This window comes from Strigops habroptila, chromosome 1 (assembly GCF_004027225.2).
Source record: "Strigops habroptila isolate Jane chromosome 1, bStrHab1.2.pri, whole genome shotgun sequence".
In the NCBI taxonomy this organism is placed as follows: domain Eukaryota; kingdom Metazoa; phylum Chordata; class Aves; order Psittaciformes; family Psittacidae; genus Strigops; species Strigops habroptila.
Window position 1 is genome coordinate 21,564,061 of NC_044277.2, and position 21,735 is coordinate 21,585,795.

A 21,735-nucleotide genomic window follows, 5' to 3' on the forward strand; every position below is an offset into this window, starting at 1 on the left:
GGTGATGATTCTGAAAACAATTAAAGCCCAAGTAATAAAGTTTGGGCTGATTGGTCTTTCAGAAAACAGAATGGTCCTGAAAACCTACTGCTCTCAAGAGCAGAAACAGCCCTGATCTACAAGTAGTAAATGAGGGAAAGGGCAGAAAGCAATCCACTGTGCTGTATATTTCTGGCCCTTCTCTGTTTTGAAGATGGCTGTGACTGATTTGATGCATCAATGCATCAATTCAAGGCACCAATGCATGCTCATTAGTTTCCTCTTGTCTTTTCCAGGTGTGTGGAAGGAGGCTGCAGGTGCCAACACAACCTGCCTCATATGCATATTATGCCTATGAGGCCTCATATGCATATTATGTCGAGACTTACTCAGGACTAGAACTTGCTTGATATCTTTGACGTTCAAGGAAGCAAAAGAAGCATTCTTTACTTCTTTTCTTGTTGACATTGGGTTTACTCACAATGTTATTCTGTTCTCTCTTAATTAGATTGTGGTATGTAATTGTGACCTGTGCCTTTCTCATCAATGGAAAGGAAATCTTGGTCTCATTAAAGTCAATGGGAGATTTGCCACTGACCATGTGCAGTGCAAATTTTCCAGATACTTCATAGAGCTGCTTAAATTCTCTTCTGGTCTGGACTCTCACTGACATTTATTTATGATACATGCATACCTGTTCTAAGGAAGTTTTGGTAGAGCTCCTGGATGAGGTCTCTATTAATTCCCACCCTTTCAGGGCCTTGATCTAAGAGGCAGCCAAGCTGTGGTCATTCTATTTCTCTTGGGATCTAACTACATTATTTGGGGTAGGATGTGGTGAGCATATTTACGCATTGTTAAGTGTATCTGAAGTTAAGTATATCTGAAAACTGTTAAAGCAGAGAACAGTGAGACTTATATGTCTGACATCCTGGCAACATGGTGATGGATGCTGTTTTGGTTTCTGTTTTGGGAAAACTGAGAGAAATCTGCCTTCCCTTCAGTTAAGTGTATAACTTCAGGTTTCAGAATTATGTATTCTATTTACTCTTCAGCTGAAACCATATTCAATGTGCATTTGACAGTTAAGAAATTTCTTTGCTGTCAAAAATGTACATGCAATTATTTATTTAATAGTACTGCTGTACTACAATCTGAAAAACAGCTTATTGTTGTTTGCTTGGAGACTTTTTCTGAAGCTGAGATTACCACACTGAGTTACATTGTTCATACTGAGTTCAAGGAGAGAATTGCCCGAGTGAAACAGTTTGCAAAATCTGCAGACTTCTTATTTGTTGGTATTCTCAAGTCCTTGTTGATCCTATTTATTGTGTTAAATTGATAATGTATGAATCCCAAGCTTCAAGGCTCCTGCCAAACCATATTTATTTTTTCTTAACATCTAGAGGTATAATTTGTCTCTGGAGTTTTCCCTCTCCATCTTCAAAGGATCAAAACTTGGCCCAAACTAGAGAGAGAATGATACACTTAGTCTTTGCTTAGTGTATTTTACTTGTCTGTAAAAAGCTAAAGCACTTGCCAAATGTGGGGTAAGAAAGATATTTCTTAGTATATTAAATTGGCACGGATGATTTTTTCCTCCTTCCTTCCTAGTGTAGGTTATCACCTGCTCATTAACATAGGCATCTTCACTGAAGAGATTCATTGTTACTGCAGTGACCTAGAATATTGGTGGTGCTATAAACCTCTCTCATTACTGTCCTGTGAAACATTGTATGATTTTACAGCACTTGGCTTCTGTGGAAAAGGTTTTAAGTTCACTACAGGGTATTGAACAGTTTTTGGGTTTTTTTTTTTTGTGGCTTGTAATGTGTGGGAATGGTTAGATTGTGTTTTGCTCCAAAGTTCTTCACATACCAAAAGGGAAATGGATTGACTGATCCTCTTTCCTATGCTGTAACTGGGAAAATGTTACCTACAAGAAATCATGCTATTTTAATTTTATTTCTTTTTCTTTCCTGTTCTCATTTGTTTTTTGGTTTTTTTTTGTCATAACGTTGTCATTTTTATTTTTGTGGTTGGGATGAGATAAAGAGGTCAGGACTTACCTCTTCTTTTATTATGCTTGTAAAGACATTCTGATTTATCATTCTAGTTTTCCTAAGTAAGCAAACTATTCCAAACTATTCTAAAATGCTTTTATATGATCATTTTATGAGATGCTCTCTCTGGTAGAATTTGATATTTGTACAGAATCATAGGTCACTCAGGCTGGAAGGGGCTTTGGGGAGGTCTGTAGTCCAGCTTCCTGCTCAAAGCAGAGTCAGTGCTTTAGTATTGAAACCAGGTTGCTTGGTACTTTCTCTCGATCTTGAAAACCTCAAACAACTGATTTCATAGTCTCTCTGGGCAGCCTGTTCCAATGCTAACCATTCCACACACAAATACCTTTCTTCTTATATCCAGTTGAGATCTCTACTCTTTCATGGTCTGACCATGGTCTCTTGTCCTCTCACCATACACCTCCATGAAAAGCCTGGCTCTACCTTCTCAGTAATCTCCTTGTAAGTACTGTCAGATTGTTGCTAGGTCCTCCTAGAGCTGCCTCTTCAGGCTAAATAAGCCCTCTTCCCTCAGCCTGTCCTCACAGGGAAAGTGCTCCAGCCTCTGACCATTTCAGTGGTCTTCTGCTGGACTTACTTGAATATATGAACATTCTTCCTGTACTTGGAACCCAAAACTGGATTCAGTATTCCAAATGCAGACTTACTAGTGTCAAGTAAAGAGTATCTACTGGGTACTTTCTGACTGATACACGAAGTATGCAATGCTTTACATGCAATGTAGATGCAATACAAGAACTATGCCTCTTTAATGTTCTTGGGCATAGGTAACTACACCTTGGTCCAAACCCCAAAAGTCTGGACTAGAACCACCTTTTTCAGTCAAGTATGTAGCATATGAAGTCTTAATCTTCTTATCCCATCAGTGTATGTTCTTTTGTTCCATTAGTATATTTGTCTTATAAATTATTTGTAGTCAGACTCCAAAAATAGCAACACACTTCACATTTTAAAAATCGTCACTTGCATCTGTTTTACTACATTTAAGTTGTTGTGTGTTTTCTGTTTAGTTAATTAGAATGTATACTGAAAAAATGAGATCTAGAGTTAGTTATGAAGGATTAAGTAAAAATAGATGTGTGTGATAAACTGATGTTGTTGCTTAGTTTTCAAAGTTGAACAACATGGAACTAACATAATCTGGTCACGTCTAGTCACGTAGCCCTGTATTATGGAATTTTTACTTTGTTTGCTTTTTTTCCACAAGCAAGAGAATTTCAAATCCTGAAAGACTGATGCACCTTGTTTCTTAGTGTACTTCTGTTTCTTTTTTAAAAACATGAAAAAATAAATAGGGAAGAATACATTTGGAGGTTATTAAGGTTGCACAGTTAGTCACTTGAAAGCTGTTAGCAGGTTTGAAAGTAAATGAAATGTACACATAGCAAACTGGGAGGAGGTCTGAACGAAGTACAGAGTAATCTACTACACATAAAAGTCTCTTTAAAATACTGTTTGGTACATCTGGAGGAAACCCACTAAAACCTGCAGAGTACCCTGGAGAAAATTAATGCTAAAAGAGGCACAAGGTGTCAGAGAACAAAAACCAAGCCATAATTTCAGCTGAAGTTCGGTAACTAAACAGACTAATGCAATTCAATGCATGGCTCTGAGCAGTGACAGTCTGATGTCATAGGCACTAACCATGTACTTAAAGCTCTCACATGCTACGTGCTTTGCCAGGCTGAGCCTCCACAGTGAGACATTATGGGATAAGTAGGGAATGTTGTAACCACATGTTGCAGCCACATGGTTCGATCCTGGGCATTACTCTACAAGACTTTGATCAACAAGGGGGCTTCAAACAGAAGCAACAAAATAGCTGACACTGACATGGTTACTTTGGACTTATATAGGTGTGGAGAAGACTAAAATTGTCTGTAATATATTTCTATATTATATGTAGCATGTATTCAGCATATACAGTATGTATATGAATTATGTCTATGTTTTTATATATATGATATATAAAAAGTTAAAGGAAATGAAAAACACAGTGCTTGAAAAAACAAAATAATCTTATTAAGTGCAGGGGAATGACAACTGTACAAACACCAGGTGGGATCCTGTCTGGAACAAAGCCAAAAAGAATTTTGGCACTGGATCTGGATATGGCCAGGATTTTCTTCAGTTCTTAAATACAACATGCCTTCTTGTCTTCCAGCTCCATGTGGAGATGCTTATATGCTCTGCTTGTATATCATCTCATATTCACAACCGTCTTAGGTATCCCTCATTACTTGTAAAATCCATTCATATTTTCTCTCTTCATTTCAGGTAAGAGCACTTGGAAGATAGTCTTTCAGGGAAATACCTAATACCAGAGCTCAAAAGATGAAAGATGGCTCTGTCTTAATGTGTATGCATTCGGTAGGGGTTTTTTTGAGTTGACAAAAGTCACAGTTATATAGCTTAAGTTGAAGTTTGGTCTACCTCATGTGTCATACAGTATCTGAACTGGTGATGTATAACTTACTACAGGCCATAGGTTCTGGTAGGTGTTTGACCTACAAGTAACAGTATGGTGAAAAGCTGTTCCCACATACAGAAATCTTCAGATTCATCCTCTTCAAATGCATCTCATTTAAAAGGTCAGCTTCATCACTAATCTTTTCAAGCCTTGATTGTTTGTGGTAATGAATGGGAGAATAACACTGGAGATCTGATCCTATAGGTAAGTAGTTCCCTGCTGAACAGTTACTAAAGTCACCATGAATTATATATTCCAGACATCTGTGTACTGGGCCTATTATTTGCATGTGAAAAAGAATGGTCTGTGATCTAGAATGAATTAAAATTCTTCACAATTAAGCATAGCTGAGACGAAAAGTAGGAATGGTTTGGAAAACTATACAGCAAAGAGGCTAAAGAACAGGAATACAGAAAAAAACTGTTCCAGGCCCCAAACATAAGCTACTGCAGGCAAGAGAAAGAAACCTCATAATACCAGGCTGCATCCTGTAGGATGCTCCTATACTATAAAAAATAACTTCCTTACATTGAAAAGTTCCCTTATTACAATGTTATAAACTTTCCAATTTTTTTTCACAGACTTTCGCCCAGCCAGTAAAGTTTAACTCTGACTTTGGGGTTTTTGAAGTTGTTAATGATGCCCCACGACGCCTGGAAAGCCAGCTGAAAAAAAGTCTGCATGATCAGAAACCTCCAAATCCCACTTATGATGTTCTAAGGAAAGCAAAGAATGATGGGCAGCTCTCCAAAATGCGCGGTGCTTCTCCACCCTTCAATATTGATACAAATTACAACACTATGGTAAGCATCTTATAGCCCGTGAGTTTATATTTAGATCTTACTGTAGAGATACTGGCAGTAGTTTTTGTTGTGTTTGGCTTGGTAGCTTGGGAAAAATGTTAATTTATGTTAGGAAAACATAATGATGGGCCAAATTATGCCCAGCAATGCACATGTGTCTAGCAGACAAGTGAATGGAATTACAGATGCACATCCTGTAGCAGAGAATTTTGAAGATTCTGTAGGGCAGGATTCAGTTGTGTGGTCTGAATACTTTTTAATATTAAAAGAAAAAATATTATGACAACAGTTACTTTACTAGTGATCCCTGGAATGTGAAAATTGACTGAAACTAATGCATCTCAGTCTTTCCTTATTAATTAATTTCCTTGTGTGGCTATGAGCTCATCTGTGGTCTGGCAACACATAAGTCTCTCTTCCATGAATTCCCAAAGGATTTACATGGTTAGCATCAATTGAAATGGCCAGAGAAAATAATCTTTGGCAATAAGAAAGCTAAATTAATGGAAATATAGGTTGGATTTTAGAAAAATAATCTTGTTTTTGACTTGCTCAGACACTATCAATTTTGGTATTCTTACTTGTTTACTTTACTTTCAGGGCTTTCTTCAGCACCAAATTATGCAGGTTAAAATCAGGAGTTGAAGCACCATATGCACCTGAAAGAATACTAGACAGTATAATTAGTTGTGGGACTTTACCTTTAAGCAACAGCTTTTGAAGAGAAAAAATATTTCACTGGGATAGTTCGTTTATTCTTTTCTTGCTTACTTTGCATTGGTGTGACTGATGTGACTTCAGTTCGTTTCATTCCAGGCCAGGCTAAAGTCTTGCTGTATTTTTAGAAGTGGCTGCTCTAAATTATGTTGTGGCTGGAAAGCTGAGAGAAAATCAGGGAGTTGTAACAAACAGCTACGTTGCCTAGTATGAGCTTAATGATTTTCATAAAAGAAAACAGTCTTGAGAAGGGTCAAGAGGCAAAGATGTTTAACAAAATGGTAGGAATGTGAGATTGCAATTATCTGCATCTAGACTGAAAAAAAGCTACAACAGGACAAGGCTCACAGACATCCCTACCATGTTAAATACTTATTTTCACAAATATTTTGCTTAAGAGCACAAAACCAGAAGAGCTATTCTTGATTTCTTACTTGCTCTCAGGATTCAACTGAGGAAATGCTGTGTGCTTGTGCAAGTGTGGCTAACGCTCTGTGGGATAACCTTACATCAGTCCAACTGTGGATGGCCTTTCTTGACAAATTTAAAGCCATTTTATTATTGCTTACATCTTTCATGTGGGTTGGAGCAACATGGCTCCTATATGATTTAAGAACACATTGCTTTCTCTGGCCCATTTTCCATAGATGATGGTCTTTTGAGGAGTGGTATGCCTCAGTACACTTTCTCCTCTATTTGGGTGATGTTTTTTCTTATTTTTGACTCCTTCTTTATTGGGTAGGTAACATACCTTCCTCACCCAGTTGATGACGCCTTGGCATCTCAAGGCCGAGCTGGAACAAAATGGCCTGCAAAATAGCATACCAAAAATTGTTACTGCAACTACACAAGGTGAAAGAAGCCAGCTTTATTCATTGTACTACCCTATGACTGAACCAGAAGAAGTCATCCCAGACCAACCGCATCAAGTAGTTCAGTTCAACTCAAATAGGATTTGATCTTTCAGGCATCGGCTGATGCTGCTTATTTCCTTTGACTGCTTTCTTCACACTGACTGAAGAGATTGACAGTTGCTTTGAATGTTACAAATTGCTACAAAAAGTCACGTTAAGAGGCCATGACTGGCACATTACTAATGAAAATGAGCTATGGTTGGAGAATCCTAGTAGGCCTTTCAGGCTACAGCCTGAATTTGAACACATCTTACCTAAGAAATACACCCAGTGGTATTTTTCTCTATATTTTACTTCCCTCTCAGACTGTTACAAATTTATAGATAGAAAAAAGTTCTCTGCATGTGTGCATGCACGCTTGCAAATTATTGATATGGAGGTAAATATCTTCTTATCAACAGCCAAAATCAACTTGGTGTAAAACATATTAAGAAAAAAACCTGCTGAGCTGGGTAGAATTGATCACAACTATGGAAAGAAACTGGCTGGCATCCCACATACCTTACTTCAGAGAAACCTCAGTTCAGCAAAACACTTAAGTATGTGTTTAACTTTAATCAAGGGAAGTTAAACACATGCTTAAACTTAAACACGTGCTAAAAGCTTTGCTGGATTGGGTCCCAGCAAGGCCTAAGGCTGACTGGGTAAGGAAGCTACCCAAGGTAACAAAACCCATCAGATTAAATATAGCATCTTTCTCTGGGGGAAAGGGAAAGAGTGGAGATTCTTTCCTTCCGATAGTATATACAATTTTGTGTACCAGCCACGTACAGACGTGAACATGTTATGAATCACTTAGATAAAAAACTGGGCTGTTATTCAGTAAATACATAAATATTGAATGCCAAAATAAAGAGACAATCTTTTGTATTTCAAAAAAGCTTGTCAGTTAGAAAGAGGCATACACTGTGTGGTTGGGAGTAATTAGTCTCCATCTCCACAAATTACAGCGTATGAGCCACTGCCAACATAAGCTTTCCATATTTTGAAATATTTTCTTCTCTCTAAATGAAACCACCCACTTTCTGAGTAATTCAGATTTTTTTAATCCCCTACAGATATATATGAGGCAGAATAACCCTTGTCCCAAATGGAATATTAGCTCATGGAAAGAAAATTTAAAATGTAATCTACACAACTGATTATTTGATATAGCAAGTAGCATCCATCTTTGCCCCAACTTCACCTGTTTTTATGGGCAAGGAGAGTTACTGCATTCTTCCAAATGATCAGTCTCACTTTCACTAAAAGGAAAAATGCACCTCAGATAAATAAAACAGCTCATCCCCTAAGAATGGAAAAAGTACGCTCTTAAAAAAATATTGAAGTGTGCTGTGTGCCATTTCTAAGGGAAACAGCTATGGATCACTGTGGCCCATAGTCAGAGATCTTTCTCTCTGTGTAAGTTCTTGGACATCGTTGTTTCTGGTAGCTGGCTCTGTGTTGCTCGCTGTTCAACGCATCCCTTTCACCCCCCAGGCCACTCGTTGGAGGCACCTCCCTTTCTGCTTTGATGAGGCACTGATGCTTGGACCGCCTGAGCAGAAATCTGTTATGGGCCCGATTCATAACATGCTTAGGTTTCCACTATAAGTGTCACATTGTGCAATGCAGTTATGCAAAGCTTCAACATAGAAGTGAGAAACTTGATAACTGATTGGCTTTTTATTTGTTTGAATTTGTTATTAATATCTACAGCGCTCTAATTCTGAGAGTATAATTTAATTTAAGTGTTTTTTAGTCTTCAGATTCTTGAGGAAAAATAGTGGGTATTTATAAAATGTGATGAAATCAGAAAAACTAGCTGTTTCCTATTTCAAAAATATTATGAACATCTATTTTGCATTTGGAATTGTACAGTAAATGCATGATCAATGCACATATTATTTCTGAAGAAAAAACACCCATGATTTGTTAAGAAAAATGTACTCTTACAGGTGAAATCAGATTTAGACCTTTCTAGCTGTTGATAAGAAAGTAAATGAACTCAATTGTCTCAGCATGATTAAGGCCAAACTGTATAACAATGATGTTCACTGCATATTTGTTTTCCTGAGACCATGCCTCTGTAGAAAGGAGTTGGAGAGAATCAGTTACATGGCAAACAAAGCAAGGAAGTAAAAAAAACTGCAAATCTTTGGCATTTCTCTTTTCATAGTGCCTTGATCGAGAACAAGCAATTCAGTGGATTAAGAAAGAAAGGCTTCCAGCATTTCTGGAAAGTGACTGTTACTTTGAATACAGGTATTACAATCTTTTATGCTTTCAGTTTTAAATTTGTGCATTTTTTTCTCTTCTGTTTAATTTATCTTGACAGTAATCTTAATATGTTTTCTCTCACCTCTAGGCCTGTTTGTTTAATTTTAGCATTTTAGTGACCTTGGTAAAGTAAAATCAGTGACTTTTTTCACTCATCATTTTGTAATTTTCCTTGACCATGAATTACTGATTTCTGAATCTGCGTTCCACAGAGATATCGTGGTAGCAATGCATCTTTCTCTAATCAATATGTAAGCCATATAAGTGGAAGTTATGAATCCATGAAATCTATTTAGAAAAAAATGAGCCAGTCCTTTTTATTTCAATTACTGGCTTTGTGACTTTGGGCCCACTGTCAGACTTCCTTTTTCAAGGTTCTCTGTGGGATGCTGTGGCATAGTTGGATGATGTACTGTTATACACTTGCTATATTTTTCCAGATGTTCTTTCATCAGATGCTCTTCAGGTTTCGCATGCTTATTTTGAGGATCTGCCTTTACATCCCTCAAGGTTGTGTCTAGATGCTGATAATAGTAGTGTGTTTCAGGGGTCCTAAAAGGAGAGGCAGGCTGGCAGTATGGTTCACAAAACTCACGTTTCCTGATTGTAATAACACACTGGTTACTGGGGTATAGACTTCTACATTAAAAATTTCAAAATATTTTCAAAACTTTCAATATCCTGAAGACCGAGCTTAGATTTGCACAGGGAAAACTGTGCAAAGAATAAGCAAATCATGGAAGAGTGCTCCATTTTACCTTTAGTAGCAGCCTGCTTTACGTATATCTGGGCCTCATGAAACACTAACTTAGATCTTCTGCTATAGCAAAATGTTTCTTTGGTCAAGCAGTTACCTAAGAGAATTACATAAAAATAACCTTAAGCATGTACCTAATTTCCATTGACATCAGTGGTTTAAGTTGCTTTCCTGGATCAGGACCAAGATAAGCTGAGATGCTAAGAGGGAAACTTGTGTTTGTAGATGAAGACACCCCAACTCTAGAATGAAATCCTGTTTGCCTTCAAATGGTGCGGAAAAATTAAACTGGGCATTCGCTCACGATTGTAGGCTCAGGCATAGGCTTTATTTTTCCTTCACATGCACCCTGGTTGGTTTTGTACTGCCTTCTAATTCAGCTAAGCTTTGCCCCAGCGCTTGAGCCCAGAACACCCACATTACAGATGTGTGGTTCTAAGATTGCCTTTCTGAACATCCCGAGGTTCACACTAACACAAGATAGTACTGGAGTGCTCTTCAGTCCTGTAATGTCCTCATACATATGCCAGCTGAAGACGATAGTGCCAGTTGTCAGTTATCATCTGAAAGGTCAATTAGTATGATTACTGCTGTGGCATCACTGCTGGAAGATTGCTTGTATCAGGAACAGGAAGTGTAGTGTCTGGTGATGATACCAGACTTCTACAATCTGGGACAATAGTTCCATTTTAATGATCAAAATGTTTGAGGGCTTCTTGGCAGGGCTTGGGACTGCGCAGATACATGCAAGAGCATCCTGACAGAAATCAGTTTTACTGGTAAAGATTGATAATGCAAAGCAGGCCACCATCTGTAAAGCTGGTGGACTATGGAATGGTAGTATTGGTGTTTACAAATGTGACGTAATAAGGGTAAATTAATTAAGCAGATCTTGAACTTCTCTGTAACAATTTATTTTTAGATTGGTCATGGGTTTTATTGCCTACTCTGGGGAAAAACCCCAACTTTTTCTCTGATTAAAAGCTAAAATTAACTATTTTCTTGTATCAATGTTTAATTTCAGGCTAGCTAAATTGATATCGCAGGTAGAATGGAGCAAGACTGGCATTAATTTCATTATCGATAGTGACTACTATCCCTGGATAAGGAAGCAAGACCCAAGTCCTCCCCCTCCTGAGGAGGATGACACTTCGTTGACTATGAGGCAGTTCTATATATCGCTTGGCCAGGTAAAATTAACATATTTAGTGGATGTAACACCAAGATATATTGAATGCATTGGGTGAAATTATTGTAACTGAGGTCACAATCTTACTGGACATCTGATTCTCTGAATATCCCTTATTTTCAAAGCTCTTTGTACAGTAGAAGGTTGATGTTTTGTAATACAGCTAAAACACAAGCTGTGTTACAATTATGCTCAGCTACTGTCATACAGCTCTTCACTGGGAACTATCGTTACAGAAATCTACACAAACTGCACAAAATGACTACAGACAGTAAGCTCTCTCCTCTCAGAAACACTGCAATAAACAGAAAAATTTGAATTATTCTATGACATTTCTTTTCTTAGGCAACAGTTTCTCAGACAAAGGATTGGTTTACGTTAGCAAAAGGAAGTGAATTCATGAAAACTGCAGATTCATTTTCACATCCTGTAGCTTCTAGTCAAATTCAGTGTTTGCCTGGACAGCATGAAAGAGACGATTCATTAAGTGAAAAAGATAGTCTTCTGGGTAAGTAACAGTGGCTCAGCCATAGTACTTATAACAGAACTCTGACTAGGTGGAAAGAAAAGGCATTCCAAGGAATTGCTGCTAACTCATTATCTTCTGAGTATCACATGGTATCTTAGGGTTCAGACAGGGATTTGTTTCTTTCCACAGCCACAACATTCAGTGAAAATTTGAGCTAGTAACCAAGAAATTTTGTGATAGTAGAAGCATCTTTTCTTTGATATTTCTGTCTCATAGATACCTGTAAGTTTCAGCTGGTTTTTTGTTATTTGTTTGTTTTTCCATTTGATATATTTTGAAAGACTTTCTTCATAGAATCACAGAATGGTTTAGGTTGGAAGGGACCTTAAAGATCATCTAGTTCCAACCTCCTCTATCCCTGCCTTCTTGTCTGGATTCTTTGGGTATTTGATAGTGTGTGATTTGTGTTGCAGCCTTCTTCCTAGGGTATTTATGCTGGGCACTTAAAGGCCTTTTGGCTGCCAATTTTTATGAGTCATACAGAATGTAATTGTGACACTCTTGTCTGTCAAATTCAACTGAAATTGTTCAGCAGATTTCAAAGGTACTGGGAGAGAACATACAGATGAATTATGGACATACCTGATTGCAGGTTATGGACATTATGGGCATGCCTGGTAACCTTGCTTCTGTTCTGCAGGCAGTAGCAAGATGAACAGGGAAGTCTCAGCTCATGTTAGGAGTTCTCTGGCTCCCATTCTTGGGGAGAAAAGCATCCATTCCACTTCGAGACTTGTACTGCTGGGACCTTGGTGTCCAATGGCTGGATGGAAAATTGGAAGACATGGTAACTCCAGAAGCCTGTCTTCTTCCTCAAACCCATGAGGATCACCCCAGGATATATATTGTTGGTGCATGGATGATTAACAAAGTTATTGAAGCTGCTTTAGTTTACAGCTCACGACTTCACCACTAATTTTTGCAGTGCTTTGATCAGAGAGGTCATAAATGCTCTATTCTTGCAGAGCATTTATGTAGCTCTGTATTGCAATGGGCTGGGCATGGGCCTGTGGAAAGCCTCTCTGTCCACTTTGGCTGCAGCTGTCCTGCAGACAACAGCATTTTGCCTCAGTTTACATTTTACATCTAAAAAAATTATTTTATAACATAGACCATCATTTTCCCTGTGCTTATTATTCTTCTTTATGCTTATTTCATGGGAAAACTGGCAGTCTGCCAGTCAGAATTTCTTTTCAGGCACAGTATTCACCTGGTGTAGGGGTCAGGCACTGGAAGCAATAAAGCACATCAGCTAAGTTTCTCAGAGCCAGCCTGCAATTAGAAAGAGTTCAATAGCTGAAGGTATTTGCTTGGACAATCCAGTTCGAAATTCTTGCTCACTGCTTCAGTTGGATCAAGGTTATCAATTAATGTCTTGAGCAAAACCCTGAGCCACTTGACTTTTGATTATTCAAGAGCTGTGTTTCTCCCTCCCTAATTGTCTCAGGTCCTGTGAAATCATTCTTCGTGTTTCGATTTCACAGGACTGTGTTGAGAAGCTATAATTTTTCTTTGTAAAGTGAAAACATTTGAAATAGTTTAGAAATAAGAAAAGATATTCTAAATCACACTGATTTTAATATTCATGTCAAAATATTGTGCCATATATACTTACACAGAAAATGATGTAAATGCATAGCAGGGAATCCCTATGCCATGTTCCCAATCCAATTGTCTGTCTGTGACAGTGGCCAGCACTAGTTAGATGTAGCTTCATTTTGGAGGAAGATGGAAAGAATGTCTAACTACCATTGCCATTTATTGACTAGGCAACCATAGATGGTTTCACTGGCTGGTAATGTCACAAATGTGAATTCAGTGGATCTGAGAGATTTAGCCCTTTTCTGTCACAACCTTATGTAGTACATGTGCTCAGAGGTTGTAGCAGTCTCTTCACTGACAATGTTTTGCCTACCTACAATAGCGATACAATAGCCTACATCTTGACTTTAGGGAAATACAGAAGATTCAGTCTATTCTATAGTTTAAACACTGGATTGATATGAAGATATTGTAGAGCCACAGCTGAATTATGACTTTATTTTTTTTTTCTTTATTTCACTTAGATTCTGCTGCTGTTCATAATACCTGTAGTTATTCTGCTCAGTTTTATAGGACTGACTTGTACAGTGACAGCAGCATCTACCTAGCTGAGCAGTATGTATAGTCAAGGTCATCTTTGTCAACATGCTCCAGAACTACTTAATTTGCTAAAAGTCTGGCAGAAATAGAAAAGGTATTTGAGCAAGTTAAATCAGTAAGTTTCTGTATGCTGGGGCATGCTTAATAGCATGGAGACAAGGAGTTGGGAAAAAATGAATTAAATAGAGAAGCGTAGACCAGGAAAAAACAGGGCTGGTCACTGTTATGAACTTGTTAGTTATGAAACATTTTTCAATGGAAATGAGCCGTTCCTGGGTGGCAGACTGGACTGCAGGATTATTAAACGTTTCCAGAGCCCTTGACATAATCATTTGTTTTGTTGTCCTACGTATGTCAAGAATTTACCCAACTGACAGAGGCCTGTTCGATGTTTTAGTCTTTTGCAATAACCAACGTAAGTAGACAAGAATTATCACTTACTAACTTTCTTAGGCCTAAACAAAAAACAGTCCTGCTACATACTGTGACTTTGATCAAACTATGATCAAATGCTCAGGAAGAAACTGGGCCTTGCAGCACAACAAGGTGGTTTAACAAGTGCTGAGGAGCTGGGATGTTCAGCTGAGTAAACAAGACAATTGGCTCCAGAGGAAGTTATTCCTGAACTCTGCTGCTCTGCTGGAATTCAACAGGGAATGAGTTTATGAGTCATGAGGCTGAATTTCTAACCACATAGCAACAGCAGAAGCACCTCTGCTATTCTCTATTCTGCAGTGTTAGATGGTCTGATTGTTCTGCAGTAGAACAATATAAAAATATATTTGCATTTTTTAACTTAGAAATGTTGATATGCAAGAGAACAGTCCTGAATCAAAAGAGTCTTCAACGATCTTTTCTGATTTAATGCAGAAGCAGGTTCCCTGTCTAAGGAAGGCCATCAATGGAGTTTCCTTCGCCCTTCAAGGAAAGCAAAAGCCATCATTTTAAGGAAGACATCCAGAGAGGCTGAGGAGGGTTCTTCTGTGGCCATTGCTGAACCGCCTGCTCACACTCCGTTAAGAGTTTATGTAGCCCCGAAATGGGACAGTGCAGCAAAAGAAGAAAATGAACAGGAAAGTGTAACTGTTCAGACACCAGAATTCATACCAGATTATACTCAATTTGTAATGAAGGAACCTGTTTCAGAACTGACCCACCCGCCAACTGCTGACATTCACAGTAATGTGGATTTCCACAAACAGCCTGAAATATTTATACATGAGCTATCAAATAATGAATTTGCCTATGGTGCTGCAAAGTCACTCCTTTCCCAAAGTTCTTCTCCATTTTTTGTCTTGGACTCCCACAGAGATGTGAGAGAACAAGACTCTGAAGAAGTAAGCTTAAAATCAAGTTCTGAAAGTGATGGGTCAGACAGTAGAGCTGCCTGGTGTATTAGTCACAGGACTTCTGATACTGGCAACAGACATGAGTTTGAAAGATTCAAGAAGTTCATTAAAGGAACACTTGGGGAGAGGTACTGGTGGCTCTGGATGGATATTGAAAGACTAAAGGTGCTCAAAACCACTACAAGGCAGCAAAGGTACTTCTCATTATTTAACGGTTATTCCCATTGTTTTAATACTTGTAACCCAGTTAGATTAATGCAGGTTTTGAGATTCAGAATAACTTGTAAAGTTTAAATAGAACAGACACAATTAAAGTAATCATGAGTGTCATAACAAGGTAAGTTAGGAATGACTCTGTTGAAGCTGATAAAACAATTTTTGCAATCATGTTTCAAAGCTTACATGAAGTCAGAATTATCATAGTATTATGGTGTTATTTAGAAAGAGACTTGGAAAACAGATGACAACAGAAAGAAAAAAAAAAGAATAAAAGAACTTAAATTCACAAATAGGGCATTCAGTACGACACACTGCTTTAATGAAAGGCTCTGCTGAACTCAGATTGTCTATTCTATAGCACTGTACATTTTATCTTATACACGATTTGTCTCTAATTTGTGGGGTTTTTTTCTTTTGGTTTCTGCCATTTTCAACTAAAAGCATTTTGCATGACAGCAATTTAACCAGTAGGATGAACTGTACTTGGTTCTGTATAGCATCTGATACATGCTTATATGACTATTTTTGTTGACTGAAGGCAACTCAATAAGATGAAGAAACTGTATCTTCTGAGCAGTGGAGACTACTTCCTCAGTTCGGAAGTGTTACTCAGACTTAATCTACTGCATGGAGATCAGTGGAACGTAAGGCATTTAAGACGGATTCAGCCTGAAGTAGTGAAACCTCTACTTCTTTACTGGTATGAAAAAGTGAACATGAACTAAGATCCTATTTTTTAACAAATTTCCTTTTTCTTTGGTAAGCCTATTAGGTTTCTTTCACTTCACTTATTCCATTGCAATTATGGGGAGCAATGTCATTATAAATACTAGCAGATGTTGCCTCTGAATTTTTAGTTGATCCTAAACTACACTGCAATCTGCTGACAAGCCAGGTAGATCTGCCTTACTGAGCCTCTGGTATTTTACTGCCAAAGCATCTGAACTACTTTGTGTATAGCTACCTTGGACACCATTCAAGTAAACTTTAGGCTGCAGGTTAGAGAAACCCCTCCAGGCACAGAAGGTTAATTCTGTCCTAAGCTATTCTCCATACTGCCCTTCTCAAGTTTCTGAGGATGCTCTGTGCGTACATCTGTGTGGAATTTGACCCTGAGACTTTACTGTTCAATGTCCGTCATACAAAATGCCTTTTACGTTATTGACGGCTTAAGCAAGGATACAAATTTTAACCTGTTTCCAAAACATAAGCTAAATTTTTGAATGTCTTTTCTCCTCTCCAAGGGGGATCAACAAATTGCAGACATAAACAAGTACCTGCAATTGTGAACTTTGCTGTGGAGCCTTAAGAGAGTTGTGGTATATGTCCTGTGACCTACAATCCTGCTCTATTATTTGCTGTAGGATGAATGGGACATATCCTACTGCAGACTCATACAAAAGCAACTATGTAATGGTGCAGAATTTGCAACCTATGTTTATTTATGTGTGGCTTGGTTTTAGATTTGGAAGAGTGCAGTGTCTAAACATATCTTTAACACTAACTGCTTTTTAATTGTAGGTGCATATAGCTCCATATCTTGATACAGTAAACACCATCATGGAGGAGGGGAAAGAAGCCAAACAGCCCAGTATTTAATGCTTTGTGGAAGTTCTACTTTTTAGATTTGTGTTTTGTTTTGCGGTTTTGTTTTTGTTTTTTGTTTTTGTTTTTTTTTTTTTCATCTAGGGGTCCCAGATTTTGTGTCACTCATTCAACAGCAATAGAAACTGCCAATGCAAAACTGAAGATGTGGCACACATGCCAACAGAGACCAAGGGTGGACATTGATCCTTTTCCACACATAGTATCATTGTTACCACTGACACTTAAGTCTTGCATGCCCAAGATACCACCTTCTCTTCCTCAGGTAGGTAGGATCACTACATTAAAAAACAAAGCCTTGTCACATCAAAAATAATGATAAAACTCCTTGAATTCAATGGAATAAGAATATGGTACTTGATTCTTATGAAGTCAAGATTTAGCAAGCTGGTCTGTGGCAGGTGGTTGTATATAAAAACGCAACACAATTTTACTATACTTTACGCAACAGGTTGCTATAAAACGAGTCAAATTGTCTTCTCAGTTACATTGTGGCTATTTCATAGGTCTTTTGGATTGAAATGTAAAATGAAGTATCTACTGGCACAGATTCTGTCCTTCAACCAGCTTTATCTTAATCCAGATTAATTCTTACAACTTCACTGCAGTTACCCTGAATTTACCCATTATGTTTGTAAAAAGGGCACAGTTCTCATCTTCTGTCACCTGAATCCTTCAGTCAGCTACACATTATTTTTGCTTCTATAGAGGGTCATAAGCCACACAACACAGACCTTTTCATAGCATGCCACTTGCAGGTGGCCAGTTCAGTTTTGACTCTTTTCTTCCTTGAAAGCCTGAATTTGAGAGATAACTGCAATGAAAGCTGCAGGTTTTCAGCAACACAGTGTTAAGGCTCAGGACAGAAGGTACCTGGAGAATGTGGCTCGAGTCTGTGATTCCAGTATCAAGAACTGGATGGGCTATGCCATAGATCTGTTCACACACACATCTGTTACCTTGAGTTGGATGGTTTTAGACTACAATTTTATTCTTTAAAAAGCTAATTCATGGAGATACTGGAGGAAAAGCAGGGGGACAAATTTCCTGTTCGGAAGAAGCTGGGTTCAGGAGCCAGATTCCTCCTGATCACAGCAGGAATGGGAGTCAGAAGCAGCTGCCTCTTACGGAGACCAGTGCTGGCTTCACAAGGTGTGCTAATGATGCAGGACTAGCTGTAGGTCAGGCAGACAGGATCTTGACTCTGCAGGTTTTCCAGCCCCTGTTGAGTTCTGCACTTGAAGAAAACTATGACCTGGCACCCATGCACCCCACAGAATCAGCTGATGGACTGTTTCTTGCTCCTTCCCCTTCCCCTTCCCCTTCTCTTCCCTCCTCTTCTCTTCCCTTCCCCTCTCTTTCCCAATGATGTGACAGAATGCTCCCTTTCTGTCCTAATCTGAGTGACTCTATCTGTTTTACAGTGAGCTACTTAATGCAATCCTAGTAAAGATTCACAAAACATGTTCATGTGCTTTTCACCTGACATCTGCTGTAATTCTGTCCAGAGTGCATGTAACATATTTCTACCTGTTAAAAACACAATTTTAAAGCTATAGTGGTTATTAAGGTGTGCTGAAAAATCTTGCAAAATATTCAGAGAAGATTTTTGCAATTTGCAGTTTTACATATTGTGATTGACAAGGAAAAATAGACCTCAAAACCCTTGCATATTTTTAAGTAGTTAATGAGAACATGTTAAGAAAACACAAATGTGGAACAATAATCAGAATTGCCTTATTTTTCTGTTATGTCTTTTAGAAAAGTAGAACAAGCTCACCAACAACTCTACTAAAACTACCTACACCAAATTTCTCTTTGAAGAAATCATCAAGATTATCACCTACCCTGCCATCAAGACAGAGCCCCCAAAGGGATGACATTTCTACCAGTAGAAAGTGGTAAGTACAGAAGTCCCTTATACTTCTTTCTGCATACCAGTGTACCTCAAATATTTCTGAAAGGCTTTTAGATCCTACTGTTTGAATGAATATTTTTCTTTAATATAATGATCTGCTTAGGGAAGCACAGTTATGGTACAGATTGCATGCATGGAGAACTCCTCCCTGGCTGATTAGTTTCTCATTCGTTTGTGCCACCACACAGAAGGGTTTATTTCTCCAAACATAAGTGTTTTACCTTCACTTGTGTAATAGTTGATATCCTCCACATGCATTAATATTCTTTTAACCTGTCTCAAGTGCTTGCCCTCAAAGACATGCTGTGTCAGTGATTTCCACAGGGCTGCATGAAAAAGTAGTCCTCTACATTTTTTACATTTATTACAAGTTTGAACTCTATATGTACTTTTTCCTCTACTATTCACTATGTCATTCTACCTCTTTCCATGCCCCTTGTTTATTTTATAAGCAGTCCTAGTTTTTTCTTAAGTATGTATGGAAAATTTTGTTTGTTTGTGGATGCAGGCCAAAGTCAGCCAACAGAGACATGATTCATTACTCGGCTTTGGATGACACCAAAGACTCAAAATACCAGGGTCATAGAAAGTACACCTATGCTGAGCTGCTCCAAGTAAGTACTATTTAAAAATATTAGTTGTCTTGAATCATGGGTTAAAACACTTTATTCTCTAGTATTAAAGGGGAAGTAGTCAATGATGGTGAGAAATTGGTTTGATTATATGAATGTCAGTGCCTTATGCAGAGGTATAATTAGAATGTCAGCATTTTCTGTGTGGTATCTTTCACCTGTCTGATAGGAAATCATGGCATGTACAGAGGTTTATTTTCACTAGAAAGTGTTGATCTTCTCCATGGTGACCATGTGTTCAGTAGGCTATTATGGAAAACTTACTGAAGAAATGCTTCAGTAGAATCATTGCCTAGGAGAGTATACCAGACTTACAGTGAAAACTGAATCTGCCCTAGAAAGTCATTAAAACAGTAAAATTCAGAAGAGGAAAATGTTTCACTTGTACTACTCCTCTTTGTGCTTGGTAATTCACTCTTTTCTTTGTTGAATTATTGCCGGCTAAGCAGGCCCTCAGTCCAGCAAGCCTCAGGAGGCACAGGCTGCACAGAAGAGCCTCTTCTCAATAACTGTTAAAATGCTGACAAATTGAACATGTGAGATGTCAAGATCTGGAAATTTAAAATATATCCAAAACTTTTCATGTTTGTGGAATGGTCTTGAAACAGCCTGCTGTTTCATTGAGATATTGATACCCGTGGCCTCACAACTAAAACAGCCCACCATATTATGAAATCTGGGCTTGTTTACACATGTATGGAGTTGGCTGATCCCTTCAGCACATGATTGATTGTTTTTATTACATCAAAATCATACTTTATTACTTCACTGCAACCATTTAACTTCTTTGCTAATTTTGACAGAAGAAAAGGCTAGTCTTTGCAATTAGGGGACATTTGCAGTTAGAAACTTACATTCAGGAAACGTTCACACCATGAACTATTAGTTTTTATACAACTTCGTAATTCAAAGTTTTCCTCTAGCTGAGAGAGGAAAATACTATCCATTTACATGTGCAGGGCTAGACTGGAACCTACAGTCAAGACCCCAATTTGCCATAATGCAAAGGGGAATGCAGGAATTCATAGTTCAACTTCATACTGGGGAGGGGGATCTTCCTACTCTGCTTCAGAAATCTGGCGTCTTCCTGCCCTTCTCCATCACTGTTACTGTTTGGAAAGAAGCTTGTTGTCAGCCACCACACTCATCTGCTCCCACTTCTGCTATCAGAGACAGCAAATCAGCCGAAGTTTCTCTTTTGTGATCATCAGAAACTTACTATTTTGTAGCCTCCTCCAGCTTCCCTGTGAGCATTGTCAAAATGGATATATCCTTCCTCAAATGTTTCAGGAGCTAGCCAGATTAAAGAGCATGGATTTCTTGCCTCGTAAATGCTCATGATTTTGTTGCTGATGCCAGTGTGTAAGCCCAGGAAATATATCTTTTGTTCCATGACAGTTAATTGTTTTGACGCTTGACCAAATAACCACTTGTTAGCTTCTCTTCATCCAAAACATGGTAGCCTGAGCTGAGTCAGCTTTTGACAGCTAAGTGATACAGTCTAATATCACTGGAATTCCCTGGACTCAGAGCTAAAGAGTTAATGACAGAATTAAGGCCGGGTTTGCTTTTTTGTTTCAAGTATTGAAGATCCACCTGAGGGATACTATGAACATTTTGCATGCCTCAGTCATCAGACTTATTCCATTGGACGTGAGTATTTAGTGGGGAAAAGGTATGGAGAGCTATGATCAACTGCATGTGTAGTAGAAAATGGAGTCTAGTTTCTTGGGGTGAATATACTAATTGAACACACTGCATGGCCCTCCATTGCAATGTACTGACATTTGAAAATAATGAAAGCCTGTTATTTCTTGCTGTATAACTGTATTTTATTTGTCCAGGGGAAAAGTGCTGCTGGCAGTGCTGTCTTAAGGGGATCAAGAATGGAAAGCATGCTGCAGTCTCTTTATTTGGACAACAGAGCAGGCTACTACTTCACACAGTTCTGTGAGAAGTCAGGGAATAAGGTATGAGCATTTTCCTACCCTGTGATAATTTAGTCTACAATTGACTGAATGCCAAGTTATAGAGGGCAGCCAGACTGAAAAAAAAAAAAAAAATGGAGAAAGAAAGATTGATGACTGGATGAATTATTACTTGTGAGACTTCAATCCCTCAACAACAATAAACTGTTCATGTGTATATTCAAACTAATGACAGGTCTTA

At 38.3% G+C, this 21,735-nt stretch overlaps 1 protein-coding gene across 12 annotated transcripts in view; it reads left to right on the plus strand.

Moving 5' to 3' along the window:
- Positions 1 to 21,735, plus strand: part of RGS22 (regulator of G protein signaling 22) — a 62,660-nt gene that overhangs the window by 6,667 nt on the left and 34,258 nt on the right. For 11 of the 12 annotated variants that reach the window (XR_003990687.1, XR_004389890.1, XM_030480404.1 and 8 more), the window contains exons 4-13: positions 5,115 to 5,336; positions 9,126 to 9,211; positions 11,008 to 11,173; positions 11,518 to 11,680; positions 14,714 to 15,386; positions 15,950 to 16,111; positions 17,101 to 17,281; positions 18,778 to 18,917; positions 19,443 to 19,548; positions 21,411 to 21,536. Coding sequence is in view for 10 of the 12 variants with exons in the window: in XM_030480404.1 (XP_030336264.1) it covers positions 5,115 to 5,336; positions 9,126 to 9,211; positions 11,008 to 11,173; positions 11,518 to 11,680; positions 14,714 to 15,386; positions 15,950 to 16,111; positions 17,101 to 17,281; positions 18,778 to 18,917; positions 19,443 to 19,548; positions 21,411 to 21,536 (2,025 nt within the window). In the remaining 2 variants the exon portion in view is untranslated. The remainder of the gene's footprint in view (positions 1 to 5,114; positions 5,337 to 9,125; positions 9,212 to 11,007; positions 11,174 to 11,517; positions 11,681 to 14,713; positions 15,387 to 15,949; positions 16,112 to 17,100; positions 17,282 to 18,777; positions 18,918 to 19,442; positions 19,549 to 21,410; positions 21,537 to 21,735) is intronic. The other variant, XM_030480439.1, reaches the window with a different exon arrangement.